Below are 19356 nucleotides of genomic sequence, written 5' to 3' on the forward strand. Positions count from 1 at the left end.
AAATAACTTTAATTTCTGATTCTATAAGGAGTAACAGAAGGTACACATGTAGATCTTGTGTCTGAATTCAATAGTGTGAATTGTTTGAGCACCAACTGTGTGCAGGGTGGAGCACAGGGGATCAAAGTCCCCGTTTGTTAACAGCCACTTTAGTCAGGGAAATAAAGCAGGCAACTCACATTAAAGAATATGATAAATATTGTAAAATACTTAGAGACTTAAATTTTTAGAAGTGAAGTTTAGGGTATTTTCTTTATCATATTAAATTCAAATAAGTAGTTGTGTGACTACATGCAGAAATTTTTTCATCAAAAATTATTTTGATGGTTACAGTACAGTTACCACTTTTATAATAAATTTTAACCTTGGTTTAGACTAGGGGAAATAAATCTCAATTCATATGTATCTTCTTTAAAATCCACTCTTCTTTGCAGAACTCCTTGAAGGAGTCTGCAGAAAAGAACATGAGTGTGGAAACCAAGTGCAAAGAGGAAGCCCTTGACACCCAAAGTCAGCCTCCCAAGTCAGCACGAATCCATCCCACAGCTTAAGCAGTGTCAGCACGTCAGTCAGGATGGAGCTGGGGCAAAAAAGGAAGGAGCCTCCCCGCTGGTTTTCTCAAAGCTTTTAGGAAAGAGAAAAGAGCAGACTGGAAACACATACCCTGAGCCAAGTCAGACTCATCCTAACACCAAATGTACATCAGAATCCACTGAGACCTGACCTAGTGGCACATTCCAAAGGAAAAAAGGGAACTTCTGATGAGGTAAGACTCCCAGTTTCTCCTAATATGATGGTAACAAAACAGCCACTATTGATAGGGCTTTAAGTGTTTACAAAATTTACTCATAAACATTCACTCTGTTCCTTATCTCATTTAACTCCCATAGGAGTTCTGCAAAGTAAGTATCTCTCTCTTTCCCCCTTAGGACACTAAGGCTTTGAAAGGTTAACAACATGCCTAATAACTCTATGTATTTGTTCTGTCTCTAAACTGCTAGGTGAGGTTAATGAGCAGAGCACAAATGCCTCCTTGAACTTGCCCACGTCTTCATCGGTCTGCTCAGGAGACGATAACTTTGGATGGAAACAATTTTGGACAACAATTTTACTTGGACCCTCAAGACCACGTATACCCAACCGTCCCTGTCCTTTTCAGGTACCACCGTGCTACTCTGTTTCTCCCCCTGCCATCCTCCAAACTCCGGCCCCTACTGTTGTGCTTTCTGACAACACTTCCCACATGCCCGTCAGTGTCCTAGTCCTGGTGGGACCAAATTCTCTTGTTCCGTCTGCCTGCTTGTCCTAACTAAAACCCAGCTCTTCCCTACGGCAGGGGCTCTCAACCCCAAGCTGTATATTAGAATCACAGGAGAGCTTTCAAAGCTGCCACCCGGACTCTAATGATTCAACTTCAACTGGCATCATATGTTTTCACTCCCACAAGATTTAAACATGAAGCTGGAGTCCAAGAACCACTGCCCTAGGGTCTCATTTCACTTGAGGGCTTTCTTAAGTAGACAGTTCATTCTCTTAATACTCTCATTACTGAAAAAAAAAAAGTCTGTGGGAAAGAGCTGTCATTCTTCTTACTTCCCTGCAGATCATTCCAAGACCACAGCTCCTCCAACCTTAAGGAAAAAATGCCACCTTTGAGGCCCATGGAGTCCAGCTATACAATCTCCCATGTGTCCTCCTCATATTAACTAGCTATTGATCCTCTCACTTTCTAAGTTTAGCTGTTGACCTCTGATAACCTCAGTGCTCATGGAGACAACGAATCCACTCTCCAACCCTGATAACCTTCATGCCAAAGCACTATATTTCCTTTCCACCCTAGCCTTATGGGGGAAGAGGTGGAAGGGGAGAAAACAACAGAACCAGCTGGGAAGATTATACACCAGCCCCATACCAGCCACACACCCCACCCACAATGATGTTGGTATGTCTTGGTTGCATATTATACTATCTCCTCCTTTAGATGAGAAATGCTGCCCCAGACCCTGTAATAAGCTGAAAGAATTTCACTAGTGAAACCTAAACTTTTAATACCCAATTCTTTAACCATGATTCTCTCTACCTCTCTCATACCTTTCAACATAACACTCTTACTAACAGCATTAAGACATCTAGTCCTTTACCCACCATGTATTTTTTATTGTGGCAAAACACACATAAAACTTGTCATTTTAATCTTCGAAAAGTGTACAGTTCAGTGATGTTAAGTGCATTCACGTTGTTGTGCAATCATCACCACCTTCCATCTGCAGAATCTTTTCATCTTCCCAAACTGACACTCCATACCCGTTATACAGTAATTCCTCATTTCCCTGGCCCCGCCCCCAGCAACTACCATTGTACTTTCCGGTTCTATGAATCTGACTATTCTAGATACCTCATATACGTAGAATGAAATAAAATATCTGTCCTTTTATGACTGGCTTATTTCACTTAGCATAGCATCTACAAGGTTCATCCATGTTGTAGCTTGTGTCAGAGTTTCCTTCCTTTTTAAGACTGAATAACGTTTCACTGTATGTATATGCCATGTTTTCTTTATCCATTCATCGGCTGATGGATATTTGGATTTCTTCACCTATTGTGAATAATGCTGCTATGAACAAATATACAAATAACTGTTTGAGTCCCTGCTTTTCCTGCGTTTGGGTAGTAGATTCCAGAAAGAGAAACTGTAGGATGAGGATACGATGTGATATGATAATTCTACATTTATTTTTTTGAGAAACCCTACCATACTTTGAATCACTAACTTCTAGCTACTCCCACTTCTCTATCCAACCTACATAGAGTCTTCCATTCCTTAACTGCTCTTCTGACTGTCACATGACCTTCCCTGCCTTTTCCTCCTGGCTCACCTGCATGTATAGCTTGTACCCTGGGTGGACTTGACATTCTCTGTCCTTTCTTTTTGCTGCCAGACTGTGACTATTGCTGCCAAAAGCTTTATTACTATGACTACAAATGTAGATTTTTCCAAATTCATCCTTGATTTCTCAAAGTTGCTTGGAAACACTTAACATCTACTCTCCGACTGCCTTCAATGGGTATTTCTGATGTTTCTACCAGTCTCTTCACAAATGTTCTCCGAGTCTCAATTTTCTTATCTTTGGCCAAGTAGCACTGCATCTTCCTGCTTCCCCGAGAGGAGAAAGCCCAACAGTGACCACTGTGTCAGCCTTCTTTCTATCTGCATCTCTGCCTGGGTCCACTGTGTCTCCTTCCCTCCCGCCTACGTTGGAGGAGTCTTGCTTCTTCTATCTGAGGCTCATTCCATTTTCCTTCCTCCATATTCTGAAGCCCATCTCTTCTTCCCAGTTCCTGATGGATCGACCTCTTCACCCTTTTATCATCAGCATTTCCTTTTCCATTTCTTCTCCAGAAGCATAGAAACATGCTCTAGTCTCATTCATACTGAAAAAATAAACCCTTCACTTAGCTTCATGTCCCTCACTCAGTACTTCTGTTTATCTCCTTCCCTTCACAGGCCAATTCCTACAAGAACAATCTGTCCTTTCTGCCTACTTCCTCACTTCCTAGGTAACTCGGGGACAACTGGCTTCTGGCTCATTACACCCTCGTGGTCACAAGAGACCTTCACATTTCCAAATCTGAGGACACTTTCAGTTGTTAGTTCTTTTCTCACTTGACTCTGTGGCTTTGGCATGACTGACTGTTCCTGTTTACATGCTTACCTCCTATGACACCACTCTAGCCTGGGGTTTCTCCCATCTCTGCTCATTGCTCATCCTCCTCTACTCCCTGTTTACATGTCAGCACTGACTCAGGTCACTTCACTCGAAACCTCTTGCTGAGATGATCTCACCACATCCTAGAGTTCCAAGGACCTACACTCACATTGATGCCTCCCAAATCTGACTCCCACCCAATAATGCTCTTATCCTGCTCTCTGCTGGTTATTGACACCTGAATGTTTCAGAGATACCTCAGTGTTCCTAAAACCAAACCCGTTATCTTTTTCCCCAAACTTATTTTAATCAGAGGGAGTAGCACCATCATATCCATACTTTCTCCCCATCAATCCACTGCATTGTTTCATCAACTCTTCCTCCATGCCGCCTCTGGAGTCACCCCTCTTCCATGTCCACTGTCATTACCTTGTTCAGTTCATTGTCTTCTGAATTACCATTCTAAGAGACAGCCTCAATTGTCAACAATTGTCTCTTCCCCTGCAAGTCACTGTTTCCTCTGTGGCCAACGTGAGCTTTCAAATTAGTAATTCTGACCACGTCACAGATGTGCTTAAAATCCTTCAGTAACTCCTCGTGCTTAGGAAAAAGTTCCAACTTCTTTTCTTAGTTAACTATATGAGGGTTATAATATGGCCCCTAATTCTGTAATGTTCATCTATATTGTCCAGTTCATAATTATGAATCATTCATTTACATTTTAAGTAATTTATGCTTATTAAGTTATTAATGCTTAAATCAGTTGAAACTCTTTTTATTTTCCATGAAGCCGTGAAGGAGAGTCCTAACTGTATTTTGCCCAAATGGTTGATCAGTTGTTCTATCACCATTTATTGAATAATCCATCACTTCTCCCATGGATATGCAATGTACATTTAAGCATATATTCATTTATTTAAAAGTACAGATTAATAGTCTGGTAGTTCCTCAAAAGATTAAACATAGAGTTACCATCCAGCCCAGAAAATGCCACTCTTGCTTATTTACCAAAGAGACATGAAACATGTCCACACAAACTTGTACATGAATAATTCAAATGTTCATAGCTGCATTATTAATACTAATCAAACAGTAGAAACAACCCAAACGCCCATCAACTGCCCATTTATCCAACATTTATGAATGGATAAATGAAATGTGGGATATCCATGTAAGGAATATTAGTCATAAAAAGGAATGAAATATTGATACAAGTTACATCATGGATCAACCTTGTAAACATGCTAAGTGAAAGAAGTCAGTCACAAAATACCACAGATCTTCTGAGTTCATTCATATGAAACGTTTACAATAGGCAAATCTATAGAGACATAAAATAGATTAGTGGCTGTCTAAGCCCAGTAAGGATGGGGTGATTGGGGTTATAGCTAATGGATGTAGGGTTTATATGAGGGGAGGTGGTAAAAATGTTCTAGAATTGACTACGATGGTAGTTGCACAACTCTGTGTATACACTAAACATCACTGACCTGTATACTTTAACTGGGTGAACTGTATGGCATATAAATTATATCTCAATGAAAACAAATACTGAGCATTCACAATGTTTCAGGAACCATTCTAGGATAGAGCAGTGACTAAAACACAAAATATTTGCTTCCATGGATCTTACATTTTATCTGAGAGAGGGGAGAGATAGTAACCATAACAAACTTATAAATGAAATTGTATTAGAAAGTGGTACTATTAGAAAGTGATCAATGTCATGGTGAAAAAAAATGAAGTAGGATGAGGCATGTTGAGGGATGGAGACTGTAATCATATCTAGGGATTTGAAGGTGTTGTTTGAACAAAGACTTAACTGATAGAAGGGAGAAGGACATGTGTAACTTGAGGGAAGACACTTCAAGACAGAGGAAACAGCTAGTGCAAAGGGCCTGAGGTTGGAGCATGTCTGGTATAATCAAGGAAGGTGGCCAGTGTGACTAGAGCAAAGTAATAAGGAAAGAAGTAAAAACAAGAGAGATAAAGAGAGATAGTGGGGCCAAATCATGTAGGATTTTTATAAGCCTTTGCAGGATTTTTATAAGCCTTTGCAGGATTTCTAGCTTTCTGCTCTGAGTATCTGGGGAGTCATCAAAGGGATTTTAGAAGACAGTTCACTTAATTTGACTTGCATCTTTAAAGTCACATTGGCTGATATGCTGAGATAAGCTTTTGGAGAGAAATAACAGATGTAGAAGCCAGGAAACCAGTTAAGAGGTTTTTGCAGTAATCAAAGAGAAAGATAATGGCTTAGCCCAGGATGGGAGCAATGAAAATGGTCAGATTCTAAATACATGTTTAAGGTGTAGCCTAGACAGACTGCATGTGGATCTCAGAGGAAGAGTGACATCAAGATGAAAAGTTGAAAGCTTTCCTGCTAAAATCTGGAACAAGACTGTCCACTCTCACTACTTCTATTCAACATAGTCCTGCAAGTCCTAGCCACAGCAATCAGACAAGAAAAAGAAATAAAAGGGAACAAAATTGGAAGGAAAGAGGTAAAATTGTTATTATATGCAAATAACATGACACTATATATAGAAAACCCTAAAGACTCCACACAAGAACTATTAGAGCTACAAAACGAATTTAGCAACATAGCAGGATACAAGAGTAACATACAGGAATCTGTTGCATTTCTTTACACTAACAATGAAATATCAGAAAAGGAAAGTAAAAAAAAAAAAAAAACAGACCCTTTTAAAATCATATCCAAAAAGTTACTTCGGAATAAATCTGACCAAGGAGGTGAAAGACTCATATACTGAGAACTATAAAACACTGAAAAAGGAAAGTAAAGATGACTTAAAGAAATGGAAAGATATGCCATGCTGTTTGAATTGGAAGAATTAATGTCAAAATGGCCTCATGACCCAAAGCAATCTACGGATTTAATATGATCCCTATTAAATTACCCAGGACATTTTTCACAGAACTAGAATAACTAATCTTAAAATTTATATGAAATCACACAAGACCCAGAATTGCCAAAGCAACACTGAGGAAAAAGAATGAAGCTGGAGGCATAACCCTCCAAGACTTCAGACAATACTACAAAGATACAGTAATCAAAACAGCATGGTATTAAACAAAAAAAAGAAGAAGAAAAAGAACAAAGAAGGAAAGAAAGAAAAAGACAAATGAACATAAATACAAAACAGAAACAGACATATAGACATAGAATACAAACTTGTGGTTGCCAGGGGGAAGGGAAGTGGGAAGGGACAGACTGGGAGTTCGAAATTTGTAGATACTGACAGGCATATATAGAATAGATAAACAAGACTATACTGTATAGCACAGGGAAATATATACAAGATCTTGTGGTAGCTCACAGTAAAAAAGAATGTTGACAATGAATATATGTATGTTCATGTATAACTGAAAAATTGTGCTCTACACTGGAAATTGACACAACATTGTAAACTGACTATAACTCAATAATAAAAATAAATAAATAAATAAATTGAAAAAAAAACAGCATGGCATTGACAAAAACATACATATGGATCAATGGAACAGAATAGAGAGCCCACAGGTAAACCCACAGACCTATAGTCAAATCTTTGACAAGTGAGGCAAGAATATACAATGGAGAAAAGACAGCCTCTATGGCAAGTGAAGTTGGAAAAGCTGGACAGCCGCATGTAAATCAATGAAGTTAGAACACTCCCTCACTCCATACATACAAACTCAGAATGGCTTAAAGACTTCAATTTAAGACAGGACACCATACATTTCCTAGAAGAGAACATAGGCATAACATTTTCTGACATAAACCGTAGCAATGTTCTCCTAGGTCAGTCTCCCAGGGCAATAGAAATAAAAGCAAAAATAAACAAATGGGACCTAATTAAACTTATTTACAAAACAGAAACAGATTCACACACACAGAAAACAAATTTATGGTTACCAAAGGAAAAAGGCGGGGAGGGATAAATTATGAATTTGGGATTAACAGATATCTACTACTATATACAAAATAAACAAACAACACAAATCTATTATATAGCACAGGGAACTACATTCAGTATTTTTTAATAATCTATTAAGGGAAAGAATCTGAAAAAGAATATATATATATATGACTGAATCACTATGCTGTACACAAGAAACTAACACAATACTGTAAATCAACTATACTTCAATAAAATACATATACACATATACATATTCCAGGAAACTTTACAACTACTAGGCCAAGTAAAAATACAATTCTTGAGATTTTGACTTGAACTGAGTTACGTTTACTTTCTAGATTTTGAAGTTTTGATACATTCAGAATATGAAGTTTTCATTTCTAGGAACACGTTAAGGACTGCTGACTTACTTTAGAAAATTTCTCTCCAAGGTGACCTTAAATATGTCAACAGCCATTAATAAATGACATGCTTAGTTTAGAGATTTTACAAACGACACAAATCAGTCACTTGCTGAATGGTTAATTTACAAACTGTTAGAATCCACAGGACAGCCAAGTCAAACAGACAGCCAGAGACACTTAGGAGAACACAGAGCTCTAGAAAATGTCCTGCATGATATGGAGCAGTAAGAGGAGTTGCTTCTTGGAAGGGCAGGATAAGGGAACACTGCTGAAGGACAATTAATCAAAAAATTAACACTAATAAGCAATTTCAGCTCCACTTGGCCCGTGGCACATGTTCACACAGATGTGACTGTCTTTCTACTTTGCTGTGACTGAATCTAGAAGTAGTGGAAGATAAGTAGTCCAGAAACTGGAAACCTCTCTTCCACAGGACAAACATTTGTCAGGTTTCCTTAGCACTTTCTGCCAGGGGTCTTAGAGACAGAAAGGTCTCTTCCAAAAGGATGTCCTTAATACAACTGGGAATGTCCTTCTTCCTTTAGTACAGCTATGCCCAGAGATGAGCAAGAGAAGGCTGGTCATGTTTTAGGATCTGTTTCTCAGTTCACATGGTGCTTATGTCCTCAAGAGAAAAGGAGAGAGTGTTGGGATAACTGAAAACAGACACAGGGGCCCTGAGAATTATTAAGCCATAGTGAAACACAGGCATGCAGCTAAAACAAATGTTTGTTTAGCATACAGCATCAGACAATTATCATTTTGCTTTGGCTATATGTTTAGAATATTTATACGGTTTGGATTAGTCAATCAATTTTTTTAAATTTTTTAATTAAAAAAAATTCGTTTTTACTTTTCTAGTTCAGAACAATCAATCTCATTTTAGTCTCCAAAACAAAATTTTATCTTTATGGAGCTCCATACTTGGAATTTTAAGTAAATAGGAAAATACAAATCAATTGATGGGAAACTTCCCAGAAACACATACCCTAAATAATGTTATGCCAGCAATTAAAAATCCATTTTTAAAACTTAGATTAGAGAAGGCAAGTTTTCAATTTTAAAGAATGTAAAATGACTAGGCAGCACAACTTCACACCATCAGGACCACGACGTGATCATAGAGTGCAGAGCAATTACAACATTAAGACAATGTGAAGTTCAATGGTTTGGACATCAGGAAGTAAGTGGATTTCCCTATCATTCTGGAAAGAATGAGAAAACTTTATGCATGATAAAGAATGCAGAGAGGGTCACAAAAAAGGCCAATAGTCCATCTGAAGTCGTCACAGATTGATCCAGACAAAAACATCCATACAGAGGATGAAAGTTTGGAGATGCGGCTGAGAAACAGCAGTGAGAGAAGAATGTGACAGCGGACACACTGGACACTCACAGTGCAGTAGGAGGTGGACGAAATTAGCAGAATGCTTTATCCTCTCACATAAAAGGCATGTGTACAGCAGAAGTACATAAAGAAAACCTTAGACGTTCGGCGGTAAGACAGACAACCTCTTCTAAAAAGTATCTGGTATAAGAATATGACTTAATACTACAGATATACTAAAATAATTTAGTTACCGGAGAATTTCTCTTTTACGATTATTAATTATGGGATGCCTTTAATAACGAGCTTTCCCCTAAACATGAATTTCATTTAACTTGCAGAAATTCCATGGGCATGTATTTTTTGTCAAGAAAACAACTATTGTGAAAACTGAAGCATAATTACCAACGTAGAACACAAATATACAGAGAGATCTACCATTTCTCAAAGGCTGGATCTGTAACTGAAGAACTGGCTTGAATCAATTGAGATAACACTGCCGAGAAAAGAGTGGCCTGCAAGTCAGTGGTCTGGTTTCCTCTCCTTTATGACCTTATCCAGTCATTTAAACTTCCATGTCTCAGGTTTCTCATTTGCACAAGGATGATCTTAAACTAGACAATTTCAAACCTCCCAAATCTATTTCATCTTGCTTATGAGGTTGAATTTTCAAATTGAGGGTGAGCTCTTTTTATACTTACATACAAAACGTTACACTTTTCACGTGAAAGTAGTTGTGAAAAAAATCTTCAACAGATAACTCATAATAGTAACCAGTTTTATGCTATATGCTAACACAATGATCCAAATTTTATTTCAGTTATCAGTTTTGTTAAAAGCAGTTTTCCAACTATATCTCTTTAGGTTATCTAAATAATTCTTACATTTTCCATCTCCCTATTGCAATCACTAAAATAAGAGAAATGGCAACACGTAAGAAACGTCTCCATCAATACTAGAATTTCCAAGCAGGTGATACTACAGAGGTACAAAAAACCCCAGAACATACACTGTTTTTACTACTGAAATTTCAGTGTGAGGCTTCTACATGTGGCCACTGCCAGGAAACGAGCTTACCTTTTGTCGAAGAAAGGGAACCCACATGCAGTCTACCAGTTCCTGGCGATACTGTCTTGTAAAGCATCCAACATAAGACACAAATGCTGCTGTAAGGAGAACATCTCCACAGAGTGTCTTCTCTTGAGCTTCAAAGGATTTAATCGCCTGACCCCAGCGAATCTTCTCTGACTGCAAGATAAGATTACTCTGATGTAAACTGCAGGGTGAGCATCAACTCAACAAACGTTTAAAGTAATTACCCTACACGCGGTTTAAGTCTATGTTGCTCTGCACAGCCTTTGGAAGGAACGGGAACACAACTGGATGGCACGACTATGATAACCATTCATACCTGTGGACCCATCATTACGAAGGTGCTCGTATAACACTTTTCAGTGGAGTTCATGACAATATGACATTAGATCTTTAACATCTCCTTCCTGTTGGATGCCCTAACTCTTTAATTATGATTGAGGTCCTTCTTAGTCACAGTCACCCTCCTGTCCCTCTGGGAGTGTGGAATCAAGGGCTGCAGCCAAGACAGAGTGATGTTAGGATTTTTAATGGCAGCTTGGCTGCTCCACTCCTCCCACTTAGCAGCAGTGGTCCTAGTGGTACTGCCCTAGGCAAACACTGTGCTAAACGTACAGGGTGTCGGCTGATTACACAAAAAGGGAAATGGCGACAGCAGGTATATTAATTAATAAAAATATAAAGCTGAAAGAGTCACTTAGCCAGGATTCTATTAGTTAAAAAATAGTGCTGGCAGTTACTAACTTCAGGTCATTTTTCTAATATAATCACTCAAACAGTGGGAGAACTTATAGCCTATGTGAAAAGACGGAAGCAGGAAGCCTTGAAGACAGTATGCTCAGCGAATGCTGTTCAAGTCCTCAGATCCAGTTGAATGGCCATTTAAGATCTGATTTCCAGGTTAAGTATGTGGAGCCCTTAATATTGGATTTGAATAAAACTGCAATAAATATCTATGGATTGACTGAACTGCAGGATAGTTCACTAATTCACTTTGATTCAGTACATGCTAAAATTAAATACCACATTCCATTCTAAGAACATGCAAATTAACAGTAACTAGAAAAAAAAAAAAAACCCAGGAAATTGTAGTACAAGCACAGAACCCTGTGGAATTTAGCTTTTCTCATGAAAGAAGAGAGATCACAGAAAGCAAAAATATGTCAGAACAGACTGAAATTCCAGTTCACCACAAGCCATCAAAATACCCACAGCACTGAAGTAACCAAACTAGTGGGTGAAAATGGTTCTGAAAGCTACTTTAAGATAGTTCCCTTGCTTGCTTGATAAAGATCACTCCAAGTTAGCGCTATAATTAAACACTAGGGAACTACAACTCCCTTGCTCTCTTAACAGAATTCATTACTTTCCTTCTTCAGCTATAGATAATAAACCCATTAATTTTGAAGAAGAATCTCTCATTTGCTTTCCCTCCAACTTTGTTGCCTTTGGTTAGTAAATGATAAACAATAAAGTGCACCCACCTCATTCTCCAAATCAGGTTTGGAATTGAATATTTACCAAACATAGACTTATCGGCGATTGAAATCATCAATAATTTCACTATACCACCCATGCAACATAAATCATTACTGACACCGGCTAACAAGGGTTTAAGAGTTGGAACATGTCCTGTAATAAATTTCTAGACAGTTAAAAATCACTATAATTTTATTCTAATGCATTATAGATTGCCTGTAATGTCATCCTGGCTAGGGTGACCCATTTCTAATTTTGAACAGCTGTTCAGCTCCGGAGTTAGTTAATGATTAAATATAAATTGCCTGATTTATTAGTCTGAATGGTTGAGACTATAGCTTCCAGGTCAATGTTATATAGACAAAATCATCACTCTTGACGCTTTTCCCAAGTTAACTGTCTCCTGTTCTAGTCAGAAATAATTTATCCTCAAAGGAAAAGGTCTGACATCCTCCATTAATCCTTTAAAAATATATATACACACACACATGTATTTTTTGTTATTTAACATTATTCAACTATTTTTCCCTCTCCTGTTTTAAATTATCATGACTAAATAAAGCCTTTGGAAGACACTGCTAGGTATTAGAGATACATCATAGAACCTATTTTTCCCTTGATAAAACTTTCAGACATTCTGTAACTATTTCAAGTAAGTCTAATAAAATGACACTTTTTCTGTTTCTCAGGTCCCTCTTAAGTGGTAAACACTTCCGATTGCTTAAATCTTACCAGTTTAAATGGAAGCAGGTATAAACACCACTAGTAGCTGTGAAATTTCTCAACTGACCTAGGACAAGAGTCTTCAAAAGGCCCCAGAATTTTTTTAAACACAAGGGCTCCCCAAATTCACCCATTCATTCATTCAACAAATCCTATTGGTGCCTATGACGTTCCAGGGACTATTCTACACACTTGGAATCTAGCACTGTAGAAAACAAGTGAAAACAAATCCTGCTCTTGAGAGCTTATTCTCTAGTTAGGAGAAAAAGATCACCAAAAAAATATGTATTCATATATATACATACACAAGTGTGTGTGCCAAGTGATGACAAATACTATGAAAAAATAATAAAGCGGAGTAAACGGAAAGAGCTATAGAGTTAGTGTGTGTGGGGGTGAGTGTGTGGGTGTGTGTAGGGGGCAGGGCGCATGCTCTTTTTCGTAGGGAGATCAGAGAAAATCACGTGATAAGGAGAACTTTTCGCAGACATCGAAGGAAGTTCTGGAGCCTGTGATGTCATTACCCGGGAAGGTGTAAGCGACATGGAGGAAACAGGCAAAGGCCATGAGGCAGGAGAGTGACTGGCAGTGTGAGGAAGGACAAGGAGGCCAGTGAAGACAGAGCAAGAGGGAAGGTGGCAGAAGCGAGGACAGAGGTTCCAGGAGCCAGATCATGGAGGACCTTGTAGGCCAGGTAAAACCTTTGGACAGTACTTCGAATGAGACAATTAGTCAGGGGGGAATTCTGAGAGAGTGCTGACGTGAATGGACTTAACTGCTTACAACATCACTCAGCTGCACTAGGGGAACTGGACCTTGGGGAGTAGGGTAGTAGTAGAGGGTGGGTGGTACCCCAGGGGAGAGATGGTAATAGCCTAGACCAGTGAGGTGAGGCTAAGGCAATGAGAACACTGGGATTCTGAATGGACTCTGAAGGTAGAGTCACTACAATATATTGATGGATTAGATATGAGTCATGAGAAAGAGCAAAAAGTCAAGGGTGATTCCAAAGCTTTGGCCATGACAACCAGAAGAACAGACTTGCTGTTATGGAGATGGAGTGGGGTGAGTGGATTTTGCAGAGTGAACTATGAGTTTGTGTATAGTAAACTATAGAGTTTCAGAGAGATGATGAATTTAAATTTGTAGTAAATTTAAATTAGATTTTTAAAAGTCTATTTACTATATTTATAAAAAATTAGGCTATCACCCAGCTCAACCCATCTTAACATACATGTATCCCTCCTTTCTTGACAAGAGAGCTCTGATTTTGAGAAGAGTGTTAATGTGTCCAGCCTCATGGGATAAACGGAGATTGGCTAAGCCAATTGTGATCAATCCATTTCCCACTTTTTCTGCCTTCTTTGCAGCTAGACAAGGTTACTCCAGTTCTGGCTAGAGAAACTGAAGAGGCAGTGTCCTAGAGAGGCTTCCAGAAAAACTTCAGTTTTTCTTATAAAAGGAGAAGAATTCAGCTGCTACAGATTATTCTCTCTCTCCTTAATGTGAAGGTGCAGTGCCCATCTGTGACCTTGCTGCGAAATCCGTGAGGGCGAATGACCATGTATTAAGTACGGAGCAGTGGAAGGCTGCAGAGACACTAGGGGTCTGATCACTAGTTACCTGAATCTACACTGATAATGGTCCACCCCTGGAATTTTTTTAACATGTCAAAAATAAGCTATCTGCTTAAGCCACGGTAAATCAACTTTTCTATCACCTTCAGCTAAATGCAGTTCTAATAGTGCAGTTACATACTTTTAGGTAGCAACTAAATTAAAAAAACAAATTTTATTAAGATTTAATTCATATATCATGAAATTCACCCTTTGAAGTACACAACTGAGTGGTTTTGAATATATTCACAGATTCCTGCCATCATCATCAGTAATTTCAGAATGTTTCCTCACACGTGAGAGAAACTCTATACCTTTAGCAGTCACTCCCCAACTCCCACCCCCTTGTTCAGCCCTGGCAACCACTAATCTACTGTCTCTCTAGATTTGCCCATTCCGGACATTTCATATGTATGGAACTATACAATGTGTGGTGTTTTTTAAATTTTTTTTTAATTGAAGTATAGTTGATTTACAGTATTATGTTAGTTTCAGACATACAGCAATGTGATTAAGTTATACATACATACATACACACATACATATTTCAAATTCTTTTCCATTACAGGTTATTACAAGATATTGAATATTGTAGCCTGTGTTATACAGTAAATCCTTGTTGTTTACTTATTTCATATTTACTAGTTGTATTTGTTAATCCCATGCTCCTAATTTATCCCTCTCCCTGCTGCCTTTCCCTTTGGTAAATATAAGTTTGTTTTCTATGTTAATATGTGGACTTTTGTGTCTGTCTTCTTTCACTTAGCAAGATATTTTCAAGGTTCATTCGTGCTGTAGCATGTAACAGTATTTCAGTCTTTTTTATAATCAAATACTATTCAATTGTATGAATATACTACACACGAGAGAGCAAATTAAATATGTGACTCACTGATGTCAAAAGGCTACATGTTCTTCCACCACTCATGCTCAAACAGGAGAAAGGTAAGAACTATTTAAAAAAATCTTTATTTAATGGAGTAACTATTCACATTAGCATGTCAGTCACCTGTAAAAAGATGTCACAGAACATAAGCCAAGCAGGCTTAGCTTGAGGTAATGTTCTGTTGGTAGAACTCAATTGCAAATGTGTATTAAAAGAACCAGACAATAGTTTAATACCACAGCTACCTAACAGTGGCCTGAGTTTCTGACATATCTTAGGAAAACCACTTGAGTCCATGGCTACATACTGAAAAATACACAGAATCAATTACTTTCTTTTGGTAAGTCAGAACTACAGTGTGAATGATGATTACTCCCCTTTGTCGGTGATTCCATGTGAGTTTGTTAGTATTGACAACAAATAGAGACAAACTCCCCCCAAACTGATTCGGAATATTTCAGTTAGAACTTTGCAAGTAAAGGTTAACTTGCCTCAAGCTCAGCGACCAGTCTGTTAGCTAGTTCGACAGTTTTGTTGGTTTGGTTCACCTCTTCTTGACACCGAACTTTCTTGGCTATTGCTTTTTCAAATGAAGCTGTGAGTCTGCTCAGATTTCGATCCAAATCCTAAATAAGAGTCAAAATTAACTTTTGAGTCCTTTTTAGATGAAATGGAAACATTATCATCATTTTAAAACACCTATGAGCTTAAGGTAAATGAAACAGACCTCTTTCCCTCCTTTGACCTTTGCTCCTTTAGGATACCTGTGTTAGGGAAGATGGGAAGAGCTGCTGACAATAAACGCATCAGGGTCACCCCAGACACCCAGGTCACCCCAGATGGCAGGGTCACCATGCAGTCTTCTTGCCTTCTCCCTACACTGGGCAGAGCGCAGACAGCGACTGGGGCAAGTGGACAGGCCCTTCCGACTCAAACACACCCTGGGTGCACTGTGCCCTCTCCCGTGCCTAAGCTTCATCCTCCAGGACCGCTTTCATTAATGATAAGGGACACCTTTTGGTTCTCCACCTACAGACCCTCCTTCCATCTCTCATTGGTCCATAACTCAGACAAACAAGACGGGTGTTAACAGCTGACCCGTTTAGACCTCAGCAACCTGACTCCACATAGCCAACCAGATTTTCTCTTCTGGAAACTGCAGACTGAAAGTCAGGGGTATGTCATTGTCTTTAGCATCAAAAGACCTGGGAGGATGTGTGAATTTCAGAGGGCTTCATTTAGAAAGGGACCATATTCCCCCGGGTGCACAGGAAAGCAAGGGAAACCATTCTGGAGAACGAGAAAGACTGAAAGGGAAGCAAGATGAGAAGTTACAGAGTCCTAACATGTTTGCGGCAGCTTCTCGTTTCCTGGACCCCTTTCCTCCTGAGACCTAGTCACGCTTTTCTCCCCTTAGGGTCCAGAAGCCATTCTGGTCTCCTTTCTGGCTCAAGGTTTTCTGAGCGAGTTTCTCTTACATGCAGCCGACAAAGCCTTGGCTAAGCTACCACACACTCGGGAGACTCCTTGTACTGCAGTATCTTGCTACCTGCCAGTCCTGACCACCCTAAATAACATTACAACATTGCTCCTGTAAATACGTGCAAAGTTCCAAGAGACTGTAATAAGCAAACGTGTAGAACATACCCCATTTATAATATAAAGGTGCCTATATTTGTCTAATTATTATAGTATTAATTTATATCATTAAAACAGTACCTTCTAAAAATGAAAATATGTTAAAATTAACATGCAAAATAAGATCAAATTGATGAGACCTAGAGGAGATTATACAAAACTAGTTAGAAATCAGATTAAAATAAATATGTAGAGGTCTATTTTAATTTATTAAAAGTACTTGTGGTTTGACATAGAATACAAACTTGTGGTTGCCGGGGGGAGGGGGTGGGAAGGGATAAACTGGGAGTTTGAGATTTGTAGAATCACACATATCTGTCCTGGGCATCCTCATCATTTTTCTACAAACATTATTAACTTGCTTCTAATGTTTACAGAAAGCCATTAACAACAGACAATAACATTTTCCTTCAGGTTTTAGTCAAGCTGACAGAGTTTTGACCAAAGAATGAAGACAATTTTTAGAAAATCAATTTGTTTAATCCTTAATTTGTCTAAATCAGCTGCTGTTGACTAGTTTTTCTTTCAACGCTCACTAGGATTTCTTGAATAGTATATGCTTGATGCTGTGGTAGGAATAGGCAGATTGAACAGTTAGGAGGGGGTGAGGAGTGACGGTCAGAACAGTCTATCAGAGGAAGTGCTCTTCAAAGATGGGGTGTGAATTATGAGAGGTGCTGAAATTTTCCATGTATTAAGGAGAAAACTTTTGTGGTTATTAACCATCTTATTAAAATAATAATCATAAAAATAACTTATAATTATTGAATAGGAAAATGAGAGCACAATTTAATCCCTTCCTGGTATATGGAAGGAGTCAGTGCCTGGGGCTCTGCTCTGGGAAGATGACCTTGCTCTTCTTTAGAGAACCAGCCCTGAAGTCTGGAAGGCAATCTGTATTAGAAAGTGTCCCCACCCTTTTTGTCTTTTGGCCAGAATGACAAGTAGTGGCCCTGTATACAAGCAGGCCAAGTTCAAGTCCTGTTCCGTAAGAAGCTGGACTTGGCTGCCTGGCCCCTGTGAGCACCAGAGTCCTGGCACAGTGATAGCCGAGTTCACGGGCTCAGAGACCCACAGCAGGATTCACTCCAAGATGGGAACATCCTCCCACTGTTCCTTATTCTTCACACACTACACTCATGATCTGCACACCAGTGATTCCCGAATCTACATTCCTGAGCCAGGCTTCTCTTTCAAACTCTGGTTCTGTCCCCTGATCACCTACACATGGGTTTTCTATACAAAGAGAGTGGGAACAAAAATTCATGAAGCGTTGACAGCAAACTGCACACTGAACAGCATCTCAATACACCAGAACTCATAGGTGGGAAGCAACAGAAAGCACCTCCAGCTCATTTCAGCTGAAGGGAATTTCCTAAAAATGGGGGAGCTCTTCCAAGGAAACGAAAGGCAGAGAACCACATCCTTAGGAGCTCCAGACAGTCTTGGGAGCAGGAAGTTCTTCAGAATTTCACCTGGACACTATCTCTACAATGGAGGAACTCCATTTTCAGGCTTAAAATCTTTTGCCAATGATTTCAATTCTAGAGATGGCGGGGTGCTCAAAGCGGCAAAGCCTGGATCATATATCTAGTCTTCAGCTGGGAAAGGAAAAGGCACCTCTGCTCAAAGTCCCACCTGAGCGTATCCAATGAGGATAGATAATTCCCCAAAGATCCATCAGGTTGTTATCATCCAAAGAAGGAAGACTGGAGGCTGGGTAGCCAAAAATCAGAAACGCCCACCTGGAGGGTTAGCTGTTGTCATCACTATGTGCAGTTAAGAAGCGGAAGCTCTGAGGATCTCCCTGAGTTTCCAGGGTTACACACCACGCTCACTCTGTTCGCACTACTCCATGCTGCCTTTTCAGGCACCTCAGAGTCACCAACTCTACTCTCTGTGCCTCCCCATCCCATCAGCATCCTTGACTCCATCTCATCATCTCCATTGTGGCCACTCCTGCCTTAGGTGAGGCCTTAACAGGTCTCACTGCAGGGCTTATAGCTTGTCTTTCTGCATCTAGACTCTCCTCTTCCTCCAGCTTTCCTTCCGCTGCTGAAACGTGAATTTAATCACATCATTAATCTCTTAAAATCTTTCAAAGGCTCAATACCACAGGCCAGATAAAAGTTAAATTCTGTAGCATGAAAGGTAGAGAAGGCTTTCACTCACCTTTTCCAAGTTCATCCTTCACTACTTCCTGCTATTCTTAACCTTCTCCCAAACACTCACCTGAGGGCTCTGGCCTCCTCAGACTCTTCGAGTGTGCCCACTGCATCTTCCCTCCTCATTCTTCACCAGGCATCCCTTTCCTGACCGAGTTATCCTGGTCACTCCCAAGTAATTCTCAAAGCCCATGTCAAGTACACCTTCACTATGAAACTTCCACTAATTTCTCTGGGCTCTTTTGTGGTGTTCCTACTGCATTCTCTATATAGTCATCTGTCAATTTATAACACTGGGCTACAATCACCAGTCATATATTTGTAAAATTAGTAAGGGCCACAATATTTGCAGTTAGTATTTTCTAAGCACTTACCACACACCAGGTACTATGC

The 19356-nt window shown here is 39.3% G+C and overlaps 1 protein-coding gene and 1 long non-coding RNA gene across 9 annotated transcripts in view; one reads left to right on the forward strand and one right to left on the reverse strand.

Annotated features, from left to right (window-relative positions):
* The window catches only part of DNAH11 (dynein axonemal heavy chain 11), a 280729-nt gene that overhangs the window by 65509 nt on the left and 195864 nt on the right, over nucleotides 1-19356 (reverse strand). For all 7 annotated transcript variants that reach the window (XM_074367353.1, XM_074367350.1, XM_074367352.1 and 4 more), the window contains 2 exons: nucleotides 15652-15786; nucleotides 10442-10612 (listed from right to left, as the gene is read on the reverse strand). In XM_074367353.1, the coding sequence (XP_074223454.1) occupies nucleotides 10442-10612; nucleotides 15652-15786 (306 nt within the window). The remainder of the gene's footprint in view (nucleotides 1-10441; nucleotides 10613-15651; nucleotides 15787-19356) is intronic.
* Nucleotides 567-14974, forward strand: LOC141578157 (uncharacterized). 2 transcript variants are annotated; one of them, XR_012508174.1, is made up of 3 exons: nucleotides 567-766; nucleotides 1002-1159; nucleotides 9706-14974. It is a non-coding gene; the product is annotated as an uncharacterized LOC141578157 (long non-coding RNA). The 2 variants fall into 2 exon arrangements; XR_012508175.1 differs by having other exon boundaries at nucleotides 14029-14974.

Source organism: Camelus bactrianus, chromosome 7 (genome assembly GCF_048773025.1).
Source record: "Camelus bactrianus isolate YW-2024 breed Bactrian camel chromosome 7, ASM4877302v1, whole genome shotgun sequence".
Lineage (NCBI taxonomy): Eukaryota > Metazoa > Chordata > Mammalia > Artiodactyla > Camelidae > Camelus > Camelus bactrianus.